The sequence below is a fragment of the Nycticebus coucang genome, chromosome 3 (assembly GCF_027406575.1).
Source record: "Nycticebus coucang isolate mNycCou1 chromosome 3, mNycCou1.pri, whole genome shotgun sequence".
Classification (NCBI taxonomy): domain Eukaryota; kingdom Metazoa; phylum Chordata; class Mammalia; order Primates; family Lorisidae; genus Nycticebus; species Nycticebus coucang.
In genome coordinates, this window is record NC_069782.1 from 71,506,729 (window position 1) to 71,519,947 (window position 13,219).

Sequence of the window (13,219 nt, forward strand, 5' to 3'; positions counted from 1 at the left end):
CTCCTGTCTCTCTGGATCACCCTTGCTTGAGCTGGCTCTCCCTATGTAGATTCCCACTCTTGCCCTTTATAGGACTTAGATCTGTCATGTCCTGTTCCTGTTCACACACCGTCTATGGCTTCCTATTGTCCTTGAGAGATGACAAGTCCCTGGTCTTCATCCTGGCACTTGAAGCCCCACTGCACAGACTCGTGATCCTTCCCCTGACCCAAGCCAAGTTCTAGCCAGAAATCCTGGAAGTGCCTAGAAGTAGCTCAGATGTCATCCCCTCCAATCAGTTACAAGGCAGCATCACCCACCTGGGACTAGAACCAGCCCCGTGGCTCATCCCACTTAATGACTATCTCAGGCTGGTTCAGCATCTTGACTCCTGCCCTGGAAACTGAAGGATCTTGAGCTCAGATAGAGGTGCCTTTGTGTAGCTGAGAGTGTGTTGCTACCCTGTCCAAGCCTAACCTTCCTGCCTTTAATTGTGTCTCAATCTCCTCTGTCTCAGGACCTTTGGACTTTGAAGCATATAGTGCAGCTGCCCTGCAGGAAGGCAAGTACGTCTGGGCCTGGGTGCCCAGGCTGGACTGAGGGAATGAGGGAGGTATATCTGAATGGAAAAGGGGCATCTCCCAGGGCTCAGCTTCCCCCAATCTGTCCTCAGCAATGAAACGTTTGCGGGGAGCCAAGGCCTTTCGTCTTCCAGGACTAAGCCGGCGGGAACGGGAGCCGGAGCCACATGCAGCTGTGTGAGGAAGGGCCCCTGCCCAGCCTTGGCCCAGACTAGCCTAAGATCCTTTCCCCTGCCTAGGCTAGCCCAGAAGTGCCTCACTTTGGGTAGCCCAGGATTATTCATATTTCAGGCTAGACTAGGACTTCCTCTGTCCCAGGATAGCTCAATATTACCACTTCAAGCTGGGCAGTGGTGGCTCACATCTGTAATCCATCCCAGCATTTGAGGTGGCTGAGGCAGGAAAATCGCTTGAGGCCAGCAGTTTGAGAGCGAGCTGGGCAACACAGTGAGATCTTGTCTCTACAAAACAAAACAATTAGCTATCAAAACAATATGGTAGTGTACACCTATAGTCCCAGTTACTCGGGAGGCTGAAGCAAGAGGATTACTTGAGCCCAGGAGTTGAGGCTGCAGTGAACCATGATCACACCCCTGCAGTCCAGCCTGGGTGACAGAGCAAGACCCTGTCTCAAAAAAATAAATTAAAAAATATATATTACCACTGCCCAAACTAGTCTGGAATTTTTCCTTTTGCCAGGTTGGGCCAACAGCTGCTTTTCCCAGAGTAATCTAGCATTACCTCTGCCCAAGCTGGCCCAGGTTAGCCAAGGTTATGGGTGAGGTTAGCCTGCTGAGGTTAGCCTCCACGTTCCTTGCCTTCATAGGCCAGCCTTCCAGAATAGTTTTAGGGTTCATCCCCTCCCAAGCTGTTTGAGAAAACCTCTTGCTTAGCTAACTACAGATTCATTCCCCAACCAAGTCCTAGGGTCTCACTGGCTCTAGGACTAGCTCAGGATAATATCACAGCCTGAGAGCACCCCAAGGTCCATGTCCAGTGTTGGAGGTTGAGATGGGGTGCTACATGAAGAGCTAGATGATGTTGCTGATACCAACATCTCTTCCTCCATCCCCAGAGATTTCCTGGAGCCTAATTCAGGGGTGAGTGGCATGTGAAGAGCTGTGCCGGCCTGCAAACAAGAGGGGTTCGATTCTATCCTTGGTCTCCCAAATCCGGAGCCCAATTGGAAGCTAAAGAGCTGAGCTCAAAGGGAAGGCTGGAGGTAGCACAGCTTAGGTGCTGGGTTCACATCCCACCTCAGCTGTAAACTCCTGTGGACCATGTGGAAAGAAAGGACTGATGTCCCCACTGAGCCTTAATATGTCCTAGCAACTTGCCTACATACCGGGGAAAAATGGTTATTTCCATCAGGGTTGTTTTTAGGTCTGAGTCAGGACCTGGAGGTAAGGTTGGGGTTGGGGGATAGGGAGATAATGGGAAGCCTGATTCACCATTTGCTCCTGTACCCAGATGTGTCCAGAGGTGGATGAAGAAGGTTTCACTGTCCGGCCTGATGTGACCCAGAACAATATCCTTCTGGCACCCCTTGGGGGCAGTTACTGACACAGCAAGGACAAAACTATCCACTATAGTTAGCAACCCTCTCTGTGTACACTCTAGAAAGAGCTTCTGTTGTAGACAAAGGGGACCTAAATGCAAACACTCACCCTGTGGAGTCAAGGTTAGGCAAACTGGGGATGTGTAGGGATTGGGTTATCTCATAGGGAAATTCAGAAGGGCTTCCTGGGGGAGGGGCACCAGTGTTAGGGTTCAGCAGCTGAATAGGAGTTCAGTTACAGGAGACTATGTTTGTGCAAAGGCTTTGTGGGGTGGGGGTAGGGGGTGCAGGGAGAGGTGAGCCATAGTGTCAGGACTGAGAGTGGCAAGTGGCAAGTGATGGAATTGTGTGGGACCTCAAAGAGTTTCAGCAGGGAGATGTGTGACTGGATTTGAGGACTGACTGAAGGGAAACCCGTGTTGGGACCTTCTTGGAGCCTTGACTGTAGCCTACGCACAGCCGAGCCCTCCCGCTTCTCATCCAGTGACTCCGACTTTGATGACGAGGAGCCCCGCAAGTTCTATGTGCACATCAAGCCTGCTCCAGCCCGGGCTCCAGCCTGTAGCCCTGAGGCAGCAGCAGCACAGCTGAGGGCCACAGCTGGAAGCCTCATCCTTCCTCCTGGCCCAGGGGTGAATGTGGGAAGGTTGCCCTGGGTGGTGCTAGTGGATCTGGCTGGATGCACCTGTGCCTGATATTGCCCTTTTTGTCCATAGGGCACCATGAAACGCCATTCTTCACGTGAGTAACATAGAGGAGGGTCTGCTGGGCCTGGATTTAGGTATAGGTTTGAATCATAGCTCTGATATGTGTCTTGGGTCAGGCTGCTTAATCACTCTGACCCTCAGTTTCTTCTTCTGCAAAATGAAGTCATTATGAGAATTAAATGAGAGCTCAAAGGGGTAGCTGGGGTCAAGAAAAGAGCCAACACCTTGAAACAGTTTGGCTCAGGTTCAAATCACTCTCTACCTGATTTGCTGGTCACCTTGAGCTGGCTGGACACCTTTAACCCTTGGTCCCCTGGTCTGTGGAGCAGGAAGCATTGCAGGCACAGTGGCATGAAGGCTCAGAGAGGTACATCTCTTGTAGGGGACAATGCTGGGAAACCACCGAGGCCTCGGTCTGCCCCTAGAACCAGCAGGTGAGTTCCTATGAGTGGGCAAGTGGAGGCTTTCTCCACCTTCTCTCCCCCATTGCCATGTCTCTGCCTGGTGTTCTCTTCCACTAGCTGGGAGTTGAGGCCATGCTGCTTTTTTGGTGATCACTTATTTATTGAGTTCCTGCTGTGTACTTGTGTTGGTCAGGGGGTTGGAACTGGATTCTGAGACAGCTCTGCCTTCTCAGAGTCACATATTAGGGAGTCAGATTTAAAGAACAGCAAATAATAGTGTATTCAATGCTTGTAAGTGTTATGAAGAAACTAAAGCAGGTGTTGTGATGGAGACAGGAGGGGGTGTCTTCATATGGGGTGCTGGTGGGGACTTCCCTAAGGAGGTGACTTTGAACCAAACCCTGAAGAAGAGCAAGAGGTAGCTCTGAAGAGAGCTGGGGAATGGAGCTCAAGACAAAAAACAGCACATGCAAAGGCCCTGAGGTGGGATGAGTCATGAAAGAATAGAACATTCCCCTCTTGGCTTCCCGGTCCCTAGCTGTGCAGAGAAGGTGCAATCAGATGAGCAGGTGGCCAAGAACCTCTTTGGGCCACCCCTGGAATCTGCCTTTGACCATGAAGATTTTACAGGTGATGGGCTTAAGGAGTTCTTGGGGGTGGGCCTTTGGGCGTGGCCCAAAAGGAGGATGGGTGGGCCATTGCAACGTTGGGTGGCTCAGGTTCATCAGAGGATAGGGCAGGTTGGGAGGGAAGATGGGATTCAGTGTAAGGTTGGGGCGGGGGGTGGGGGTGACGGTATGGGATGTGTGGGCTCTGCCTTGAGGTGCACGGGCAGGGTAGAAAGAGCGGGACGGTTCAGAGTGGGCGGGGACAGTGGGTGGGCATTTGTGGAGCCAGAAGCAACCAAGGGCTGCGGCCTTGGGAGTGGTCAAGGATGAGCTTTCCTTCACATGGGCGTAGCCTGCAGGAGGATAGGTGGGGACTCAGCGTGGGCGAGGCCTGGATCGGATGCCCCCTTCCCTCCCCTAGGCTCTAGCAGTCTTGGCTTCACCTCTAGCCCCTCCCCTTTCTCCTCCTCATCGCCGGAAAACGTAGAAGACTCTGGCCTGGACTCACCGTCCCACGCAGCGCCTGGCCCCTCCCCAGATTCCTGGGTTCTCCGCCCAGGCACCCCACAGAGCCCACCCAACTGTAGGGCGCCACACCCTGAGTCAAGGGGGACGCGGGTCGTGCCCCCACCGGACTCGCCGCAACCCTTTGCCCCGTCTCCAGGTCCCTGGGGGCTGGAGGTCTTGGCAGGAGGTGAGTCCAGCGGCTCGGGTCTGTGAGTCTTCAGAGTCCTGGAGGGAGGATTGAGGGCCTACCTTGGGCATGGTCCAATCAGGCTTCCGGTAACAGCCAGGGCAAGGTGGACAGAAGCCCCCACCCTCGCAGGGAAAATAATGAGGTAGATATTAAGGCTGGAGACACTGGGTAAGACCTCTTTACCCAGTAAAGAGATCTGTAAGCTCAGATTTGATGGGTGGTGAGGATGGAGCCATGTGACCATGGGAAGGGGTGCAGGGCAAAGTACACAGCCAGTGCAAAAGCCATGGGGCAAGTGCACTAAGCATGTTTGAAAACCAGCTGGGGTGGAGACATGCTCAAGCTGGGCCTATAAATGTCAGATGGACAGTGGACCCTGAGTTTGTGGGAGGCTGAGCTGGAACACCACATAGTCAGCCAATGCATGACTGTGTCGTCAAAGCGGATGGGTGGCCTCCCAGAGAGACCAGCAAGAGGATGGAGGAGGGAGGAGGAAAAAAGTAAGTAGGAGTAGGAGGAGAGTGGGACGCTCCCAAATCAGAGGGACTGTGGGCTGTGACCACATGATGTTCCCAGCAGTGCTAGCAAGGGTGCTTGACCCCTTCAAGCCAAAGGCCTGGTTGGAGCCCATTCAAGGAGGAGCTGAAGGGAGTGGAAACCATAAAGAGAGAGCAGGGCTTCTTAACTGGGCCAATTCTGCCCCCAGGGGACATGGGCAATGTCTGGAGACATTTTTGGTTGTCACCACCAGGATGGGGTGCTATTAGCCTTTGATTGGGTGGAGGGCTGTGATGCTGTTCAACACTCTAAAGTGCATATGACAGCCCCCACCACAGAGGATGATCCAGCCCCAAAGGTCAGCAGTACCAAGGCTGGGAAACTCTGGGGTTGAGGGACCCCAACCTGGAGTGTGGGTGGGAGGGGAGGTAGATGGGTCAGGATCCTGAGGATGCCAGAGATGCTGGGGAGAGCCTTGGTGTTACACCATTGAAGGGTGAGACTCCTTAGGCCCAGGCCACAGTATGTAGTGGGTGTCATGCTCTCAGAGAGGGAAAAGGTCATGGGGAGTATACAAGACTATTGGCTAAAATCTTCTATTGAAACCCCCCTATAGCATGCCTGCCTCCTAGACCTTCAGCCCTTGCTTGTATACTCCCAGTGACAGGGAATTCACTCCTTATTAGACAACCATTCTGGTGTCTGGGAGATTCAGGGCTGTGGATTTTCCTTCAGTCCTGTCCAGCACCTTGTCTGTCTGCACCCCAGGACTTCAGGTCAAGGGTCTCCCCAAAATACTCCCATCTCCTAGTTTTGGGCTGAGTTCCTGCCCTGGGGAGGCCCAAGAAGGCCAGGGCAGCCTCTCAGCAGTGCCTGTTCTCTGTGCTTCTCCTCAGATCTGATGCCCACACCTGTTGACTCCATAGCCCAGGATGGCCTGGCAGCCCCAACCCGGAGACCTCGATCCAGGAAGGTGTCCTGCCCCCTCACACGCAGCAATGGCAACCTGGTAGGATGAGGGGGCATGAATAGAGCTGGGCTGGGGGTTGCCTTTGGGGTCAGCTTTTGGGCACTGCTCTTGGGGTGCTCAAAACCCAGTTTATCTCCCTTCTCTTCTAGTCTCGTTCCCTGAGCCCCTCCCCATTGGGTTCTTCGGCCCCCAGCAGTGCCCCAGAACGGCCCACCTTCTCATCTCAGACAGGACATGGTACATGGGAGCAGCCCTGGGCCTCAGTTCTGGTCTGGGTTAGGGGCTAAGTGATAATAATAGAGGCCCTCTTGGGGAGGGCATGGAGCCTGGGACCTGTGCTAACTCTGTTCATCTGTCCTGCATTCCCTCCCCACCACCCCCAGGAGTGTCCCGGGGACCAAGCCCTGTAGTCCTAGGCTCCCAGGATGCCCTACCTGTGGCCACAGCCTTCACTGAGTATGTCCATGCCTACTTCCGTGGCCACAGCCCCAGGTACTCACCTTTTTTTTTTTTTTTGAAACAGAGTCTCACTGTGTCGCCCTGGGTAGAGTAAGAGTGTCACAGCTCACAGCAACCTCAAATTCTTGGGCTTAAACAATTCTCTTGTCTCAGCCTCCCAAGTAGCTGAGACTACAGGCGCCCACCACAACGCTTGGCTATTTTTTGGTTGGAGTTGTCATTGTCGTTTGGCGGGCTGGGGCAGGATATGAATCCACCAGCTCCGGTGTATGTGGCTGGCGTCTTAGTCGCTGAGCTACAGGCGCTGAGCCTCAGCCCCAGGTACTCAATGATGGGGGACAATGCAGATGGTGACAGGCCAATAGGGCTCTGTGGGGGCTCTGCATATGGGTCCAGCAGGGACAGCCTTCAGGGTGTGCTTCATGACCTGTTATATGGTGGAAGGATTTGAACACTGAGCCAAGCAATCAGGCCCTTGTCTTGAAAGCAGTGAGAGCTGTGGAAGGCATTTGAGCAGGGCTAGGCATCATTGTAGACTCCTCTGAGGCTGCCCTGGCCACTGAGCTGAGGGGAGCAAGGCTAGAGGCCAGGCTCAGTAAGGGTCAGGTTAAAGGTGAGCTGAGGGGGCTAGGAATATACTGGCATGGCATCTAGCAGAAAGGACCTTAAAGTCAAAACACCAAGAGGAGGAGAGTATTGGACTTAAAACTCAAGCTGAGGATAGTTTAAAAACTAAACATTTTGCTTTGAGCTTCCTGGTGGCCTAGGAGAAAAGGGAATTAGGAAAAGGGATGTTTCTGCCTCCTTCAGCCTAGGATATATTTTTCCTGTCCAGACAGGAACAAAAGAGGAGGAGGGTAGGGAAAATGATGCTGGGCACCGTCAATACTTTACTGTATCTGAGGGGTCTAGGGAGCTGCAGGCTGCAGTAGAACCAAGAGAAGGGGAGGATGAGGTGCTAGGCAGAGCCCTACACCCAGTCCCCCTGACTCCCCAGCTGCCTAGCTCGAGTAACAGGAGAGCTGACCATGACTTTCCCTGCGGGCATTGTGCGTGTGTTCAGCGGGACCCCACCCCCACCTGTCCTCAGCTTCCGGCTTGTACACATGACCCCCATTGAGCACTTCCAGCCAAATGCAGACCTGCTCTTCAGGTACTGTGCATGAGCAGTGGGAAGGGTCTTGAGGCTGGTGGGGGTCAGGGGTTCCCAACTCTGAATTTTCTGGGTGACCTGGGGTAAGTTGCTTGCCCCCTGTGAACCTTGCTTTCCTTCCCTCCTTTACTGTCCCCCTTCACTACCCAGGTAGGGCTTTGCTGGGCCCAGGATGGGTCATGAAATTGCACCTTTAGGAAGCCCTTGGGTGTAGGTTGGATGGTGGCAACCCCGGGAGAGCATTTCCTGAGGGTTGGGGTGATTAGTCTGGGTCTCTGCAGTGACCCTTCCCAGAGTGACCCTGAGACCAAAGATTTCTGGCTCAACATGGCAGCTCTGACTGAGGCCCTGCAGCGCCAGGCAGAGCAAAATCCTGCTGCCTCCTACTACAATGTGGTGCTGCTGCGATATCAGGTGGGTCTCATGCATGGGGCAAGACTGATGGGGACAGGGAGGGGGTTACAGGGTAGAGGACAGGGTGAGCCGGCAGCACAAATGGGGTGCTGAATGAGCTGGGGGTAATAAACAGGGCGGGCGGGGAATGAATCCTGCTGTGCAGGCAGTGTGAGAGGGCATTGCATCCCCTAGCGCAGGTGGTGCCCTTATGCAAGCTAGACAAGGCCCATCCCCATTACTTGGACTTGCTTGTTCTCAAGACTTTGTTAGAATGATTCACTCTCCTGCCCTCTGCTGGAAGCATGGTGTAATACAGACTCTGATCTATATGAAGTTTCCCCGTGAATGGGCCACTTGTGTTGGTGTGTGCCCTGTGGCAGGGTCAGGGTGGTCGAATAGTACACGCTGTGCCAGGACATGATGCTGTGTCTTCTTTCCTGTTCTTGTTCCTCCTAGTTCTCCCGCCCAGGTCCCCAGTCCGTGCCTCTGCAGCTGAGCGCCCACTGGCAGTGTGGGACAACCCTCACCCAGGTCTCTGTGGAGTACAGTTACCGGCCTGGCGCCACAGCTGTATCCACGACACTCACTAATGTCCAGATCCTGCTGCCTGTGGGGGAGCCTGTGACCAATGTTCGCCTGCAGCCTGCTGCCACTTGGTGAGGGAATGCGGGAAGCCAAAGGAGACTTGACAGTACCCACCCCCTTCACTATGAACCACTTTTCTTAGAGCTAAGAGTGCTATTATTGACAACAATGAGGTCCCATGACATATGGATTTCTGTCATCCACATTGACAGAGGGGTAATTGAGGCTCAGGAGATTAAGTTGATTATCTGAGGTCACACCAAGATTTGAGCCCATCTGTCCACTCTTGGTCCCCGTGCTTGCAGTTGCAGCATATGTTGCCTTCGATTTGTACAAAAGCTAGAACCCACCACAAAAAAAGCCAAACTTACAAGACTGAATGTGTCATCTAAGTATGCCGTAAGGCTGCATGGTCCTACCTCTGTTCTGCACCTTAGCCCCATTTCATAGATGAGGAAAGTGAGGTGAGGTTGGGGATCAGGTTTGCTGGGGTCACGTAGCCAGGAGGCAGCTGAGCTAGGACCCCAGGCTCCCAGTGTCCTCTCTGGAGAAAACCTGACCAATATTCTCTCACCGCCAGGAACCTAGAGGAGAAAAGGCTTATGTGGAAGCTTCCAGACGTGTCTGAGGCAGGGGGTGAGCTACTGTTGTGCATGAGGGTTGGGTAGGATGGGGTGGGACTTAGGTGGGAGGCATTTATTTAAGCTGGGAGAGAATTAGGGATGTGTTGGGGCTGGAGCAATGTGCATTCAACAAGGCTTGAAAGACCTCAAGGACAGCATCCCAAGCAATGCAAAGGCCCTGAGGCAGGACTCCTTTGCAAACCACACACATCCCAGTGGGGCCAAAAGAGAAGGATGCAGGGTCTCTAGAGGCGGCAGATGGGAAAGATAGAGTCTGCAGACCAAAGGATCTCATGCACAGGGTGAGGAGAAGCCATAATCACAGGGCACAGCTGATCTCAAGCCTCTCTAGGCTCTGGCCGCCTCTCCGCCAGCTGGGAGCCGCTCTCCGGGCCCAGCACACCCAGCCCCGTGGCTGCACAGTTCACCAGTGAGGGTGCCACTCTGTCAGGCGTGGACCTGGAACTGGTGGGCAGTGGCTACCGCATGTCACTGGTAAAGAGGAGGTTCGCCACAGGTACTGGTCTTCCCTGCCCCTGCACAACCCCAGGAGGAATTGGGACCATGATGGGGTGGGGGTCTGGGGGCGAGCCCTACCCCCTGCTTCTGCCAGGATGTGGGGAGGGATTTGGGCACAGGGCTCTTTGAGAAGGGTAAGTGGGTGTCAGGACTAGGAGACCCAGGATGGGAAACGCACAGGTGGGCAGGGGGGTGAGAGGTAGGGCTCCAATGGGAGGAGACAAGAAGAAAGATGCATGTGCCTGGGGCTGGCCTTCAGAGGGTGTAAGGGAGTGAGCCACACACTGTCACTTCCACCCTGGCCCAAACAGAGGGCTGCTGGGGCACAGGGCAGCAGGAATATCAAGTTTTAGGGGTGTTTTGAAAACAATCAGGATGATTGGGGGATCTCATGTAGGAGCAAGGGAACTCATCCCTTGCCTCTCAATCCTCTCGGTCCCACCCCCACAGGGATGTACCTGGTGAGCTGCTGAGCCTTGCACTGAGTCCTGGTGCTGACTGATGCTCCCTGGCCTCCTGTTGAACTCTGGGGTCCCCTGCCCCAGCCTCCCTGAGGCCTGAACTCTGGAGAGGAGCCCCACCCCTGTGCCCAGCCTGGCTGAGCCTGAGATTGGCTCCCACTTATGCCAACTCCATGCAGGTCCTGGCCTTTTAATGGTCTTTGAATAAACACTTTATTTTCTAATAAAATAAACAAGGGCAATCTTTTCCTGCTTTCAGGAAGTCTCATTCACATTGCCAGAGAGGAAAGGAAGAGAAAATGGATGAATGAGAGAATGCACCTCCCCTCCTATACTGGGCCTAGCTATTCCAGGGGAGAAAGGGCCAAACACAGGCACTCTAGCCCCAGAGTCTCCAGTTGGGCTAGGAGAGAAGGCTAGCTAGAGGAACCTGGAGAGGGAACCTGTGCCAGGGCTCTTCCTAGGGAAGAGAGACTTCCTAAGGAAGGGGCATTATAGATGGAGTTTTGAGATATGAATAGGAGGGGGGTGCCTGTGGCTCAAAGGAGTAGGGCGGATTCAAACCCAGCCCTGGCCAAAACTGCAAAAAAACTCCAAAAAACAAAAAAACATACAGTATGGAGAGATATGAATAGGAGTTTGTAAGATGGGGAATGCAATCCTAGCAGAGGGATGGGTAGTTGTTAGTCCTGTGAAGAAGCAATTAGTTAATCCATGAACACTGACCTGGGTGTCAAACTCTCCCTAGGTGTCACACACTTAGAAGAGTGACTGCCACAGGGTAAACCCACCAGTAGTACTGGCAGCTTTTATATTTTGGGATCACTGTGTGGAGGGTGGATTTGGTGCAGATGGGCAAAAGTGGTCTGGGTGGGGCCCAGGGCAGATGAGGTGATCAGCAGACTGGGGTGGGGAGTAGGCCCCATCAATGGACAGTCTCAGCCCCTAATAGACATGTGGGGAACCCAGCTGCCTGACCCTGAGGCCGTGCAGATCCCAGGGAACAACCCCAGGTTAGATGAAACTCCAGAAGCAGAAAGTGGAAGCAGGAAGCTGCATTTAGCCTGAGACCTGCCTGTGCTCTCTGATCCTCCCAGCCTGTGGTCTGAAAAGAGAAGGCATCTGGCCATGCCTCCATGTCTTCCTCTATACAATGAGAGAAAATCCTCTAGTTAGTAGAGGTCTGGGGAATGTCCTCAGCTCAGTGCAAGTGCACAATTGACACTGGTTATGCAGGTGTGTGTGTGTGATGACAGGAGAGGCAGCTCCAATACATGCCCTCTCCACCAAAATGCGCTGGAATTTTGCAGCCCTTTGAGGCTCCTCATCTACCTTCACAGGCCTCAGTTCATAGGCTATGAATTCAGAGTCCACACCTACCCTGCTAGACTCGGCATCAGAGAGGGAGCTATAGCTCCATAAACCAAAGTCCATCCAGTTCTAGACCAGGCTCAGTGCTCATGCCTATAATCCCAGAACTTTGGGAGGCCAAGATGGGAGGATTGAGGGCAGGAGTTTGAGACCAGCCTGGCAACACAGCAAGCCGCCCCAGGGGCTGGAGCACAGCAGGCTGAATTACTGACCCCCCTCTAGTCCCAGAGAAGGTGGGGCCTTGGCCCAAGGATGCTGCAGCAGAGTGAAGAGGGGAGCCCAAATTGACCCAAAAGGGTCTAAGGGCCACCTTCTCTCCCTGTTGTGTTGGGAAAAGGGTCACCATTATTTGTCCCAGCCTGGGGATCCCCCTCTGGCTTCCTAATTGCAGTTACTTGAATTAAAAAGTGTATATATCCTTTCCTGGAAGAAAAAAATAGCCAGACCCCATTGCTAACAAAATTAAAAAATCGGGCAATCTGGCACACATCTGTAGTCCCAGCTATTTGGGAGGGTGAGGCAAAAGGGTCCCTTTAGCCCAGGAGTTCAGTGATGCAGTGAGCTATGATTATACCATTACACTGCGGCCTGGGTAACATAGCAAGACCCCATATCTAAAAATATTAAAAAATTAGCTGGGCATGGTAGCATGTGCCTGTAGTCCCAGCTACTGGGGAAGCTGAAACAGGAGTTTGAGGTTGCAGTGAGTTATGACGATGTCACTGCGTTCTAGCCCAGACAACACAGTAAGACCTTGTCTCAAAAAAAAAAAAAAAAAAAAAATTGGGATTTGGGTTCTTGCCCATCTGATAAATGACGGAGATATGGCACCTCCTGGTGGCTTTAATTTGCTTTCCTTGGGTCACAAGTGACGGGCACCTTTTGTAACACAAAAGGCATTTCCCCCCCCAGGTGTGGCCTCCTAAATGCCTAGCCTTTCAGAGCAGGTGTGACATGTTCTATCTCAGGAAGGTGAGGCACAAGGTGAGAGGGAGTAGAGGGTAGGACCCAACCCGTTTAACTGGCCAACCCCAGGTAGGTGGGTGGAGTCTAATTAGGAAGTTACACACCCTGGTCTCCTTCACCTGGGTGGGTCCAAAAAATGTCAGCTTGACCACAGAGTGATTGATTGGCATACAACAATAGATTGGGTCATTTGCCAGGGGTCACCCCCCCAGCTGGTGAGTAGCCTACTTGGTTTTTTAAAAATTGAGGTGAAATTCACATATCAGAATATTAAATTTAAAGTGAACAATTGTACGGATTCAGTAAATGCACAATATTGTAACACCATCACCTCTATGTAGCCCCAGAAACAGACTTTTCCTTTCTCCAAAAGGAGACCACTGTCTCCATTAACAGTCACTCCCTATTCTTCCTCCCTCAGCCCCTGGCAGCCAGTAATCTGTAGTCCTTATGGATTTGCCTGTTTTGGACATTTCTATAAACCAAATCACACAATATTGCATTGTTTGAGGTTCACCTACATTGTAGCAGGTGTCAGCGTTTCACGCCTTTCTATGCCTGAATAGTATCATCCATTGCGTGGGCGTACCACGTTTTTCTCGTCCATTCATCCATCGGTGGACATTTGGGTGGGTTTTTCCACCTTTGGGCTGTTGTGAACAATACTTGGACATTCCTACACAA

At 52.8% G+C, this 13,219-nt stretch overlaps 1 protein-coding gene across 6 annotated transcripts in view; it reads left to right on the forward strand.

Moving 5' to 3' along the window:
* FCHO1 (FCH and mu domain containing endocytic adaptor 1) overlaps positions 1-10,440 on the forward strand; it is a 28,016-nt gene extending 17,576 nt beyond the window's left edge. For 2 of the 6 annotated variants that reach the window (XM_053585663.1, XM_053585664.1), the window contains exons 11-27: positions 497-541; positions 653-737; positions 1,636-1,660; positions 2,031-2,088; positions 2,572-2,750; positions 2,835-2,859; positions 3,208-3,259; positions 3,768-3,859; positions 4,259-4,531; positions 5,929-6,041; positions 6,152-6,239; positions 6,386-6,494; positions 7,459-7,614; positions 7,896-8,028; positions 8,467-8,666; positions 9,176-9,231; positions 9,571-10,440. In XM_053585663.1, the coding sequence (XP_053441638.1) occupies positions 497-541; positions 653-737; positions 1,636-1,660; positions 2,031-2,088; positions 2,572-2,750; positions 2,835-2,859; positions 3,208-3,259; positions 3,768-3,859; positions 4,259-4,531; positions 5,929-6,041; positions 6,152-6,239; positions 6,386-6,494; positions 7,459-7,614; positions 7,896-8,028; positions 8,467-8,666; positions 9,176-9,231; positions 9,571-9,866 (1,985 nt within the window). In that variant the 3' untranslated portion in view covers positions 9,867-10,440. Of the gene's footprint in view, positions 1-496; positions 542-652; positions 738-1,635; positions 1,661-2,030; positions 2,089-2,571; positions 2,751-2,834; positions 2,860-3,207; positions 3,260-3,767; positions 3,860-4,258; positions 4,532-5,928; positions 6,042-6,151; positions 6,240-6,385; positions 6,495-7,458; positions 7,615-7,895; positions 8,029-8,466; positions 8,667-9,175; positions 9,232-9,519 lie in introns of all 6 variants that reach the window. The other 4 variants (XM_053585667.1, XM_053585666.1, XM_053585665.1 and 1 more) reach the window with 4 other exon arrangements.
* Positions 10,441-13,219: the final 2,779 nt, after the last annotated feature.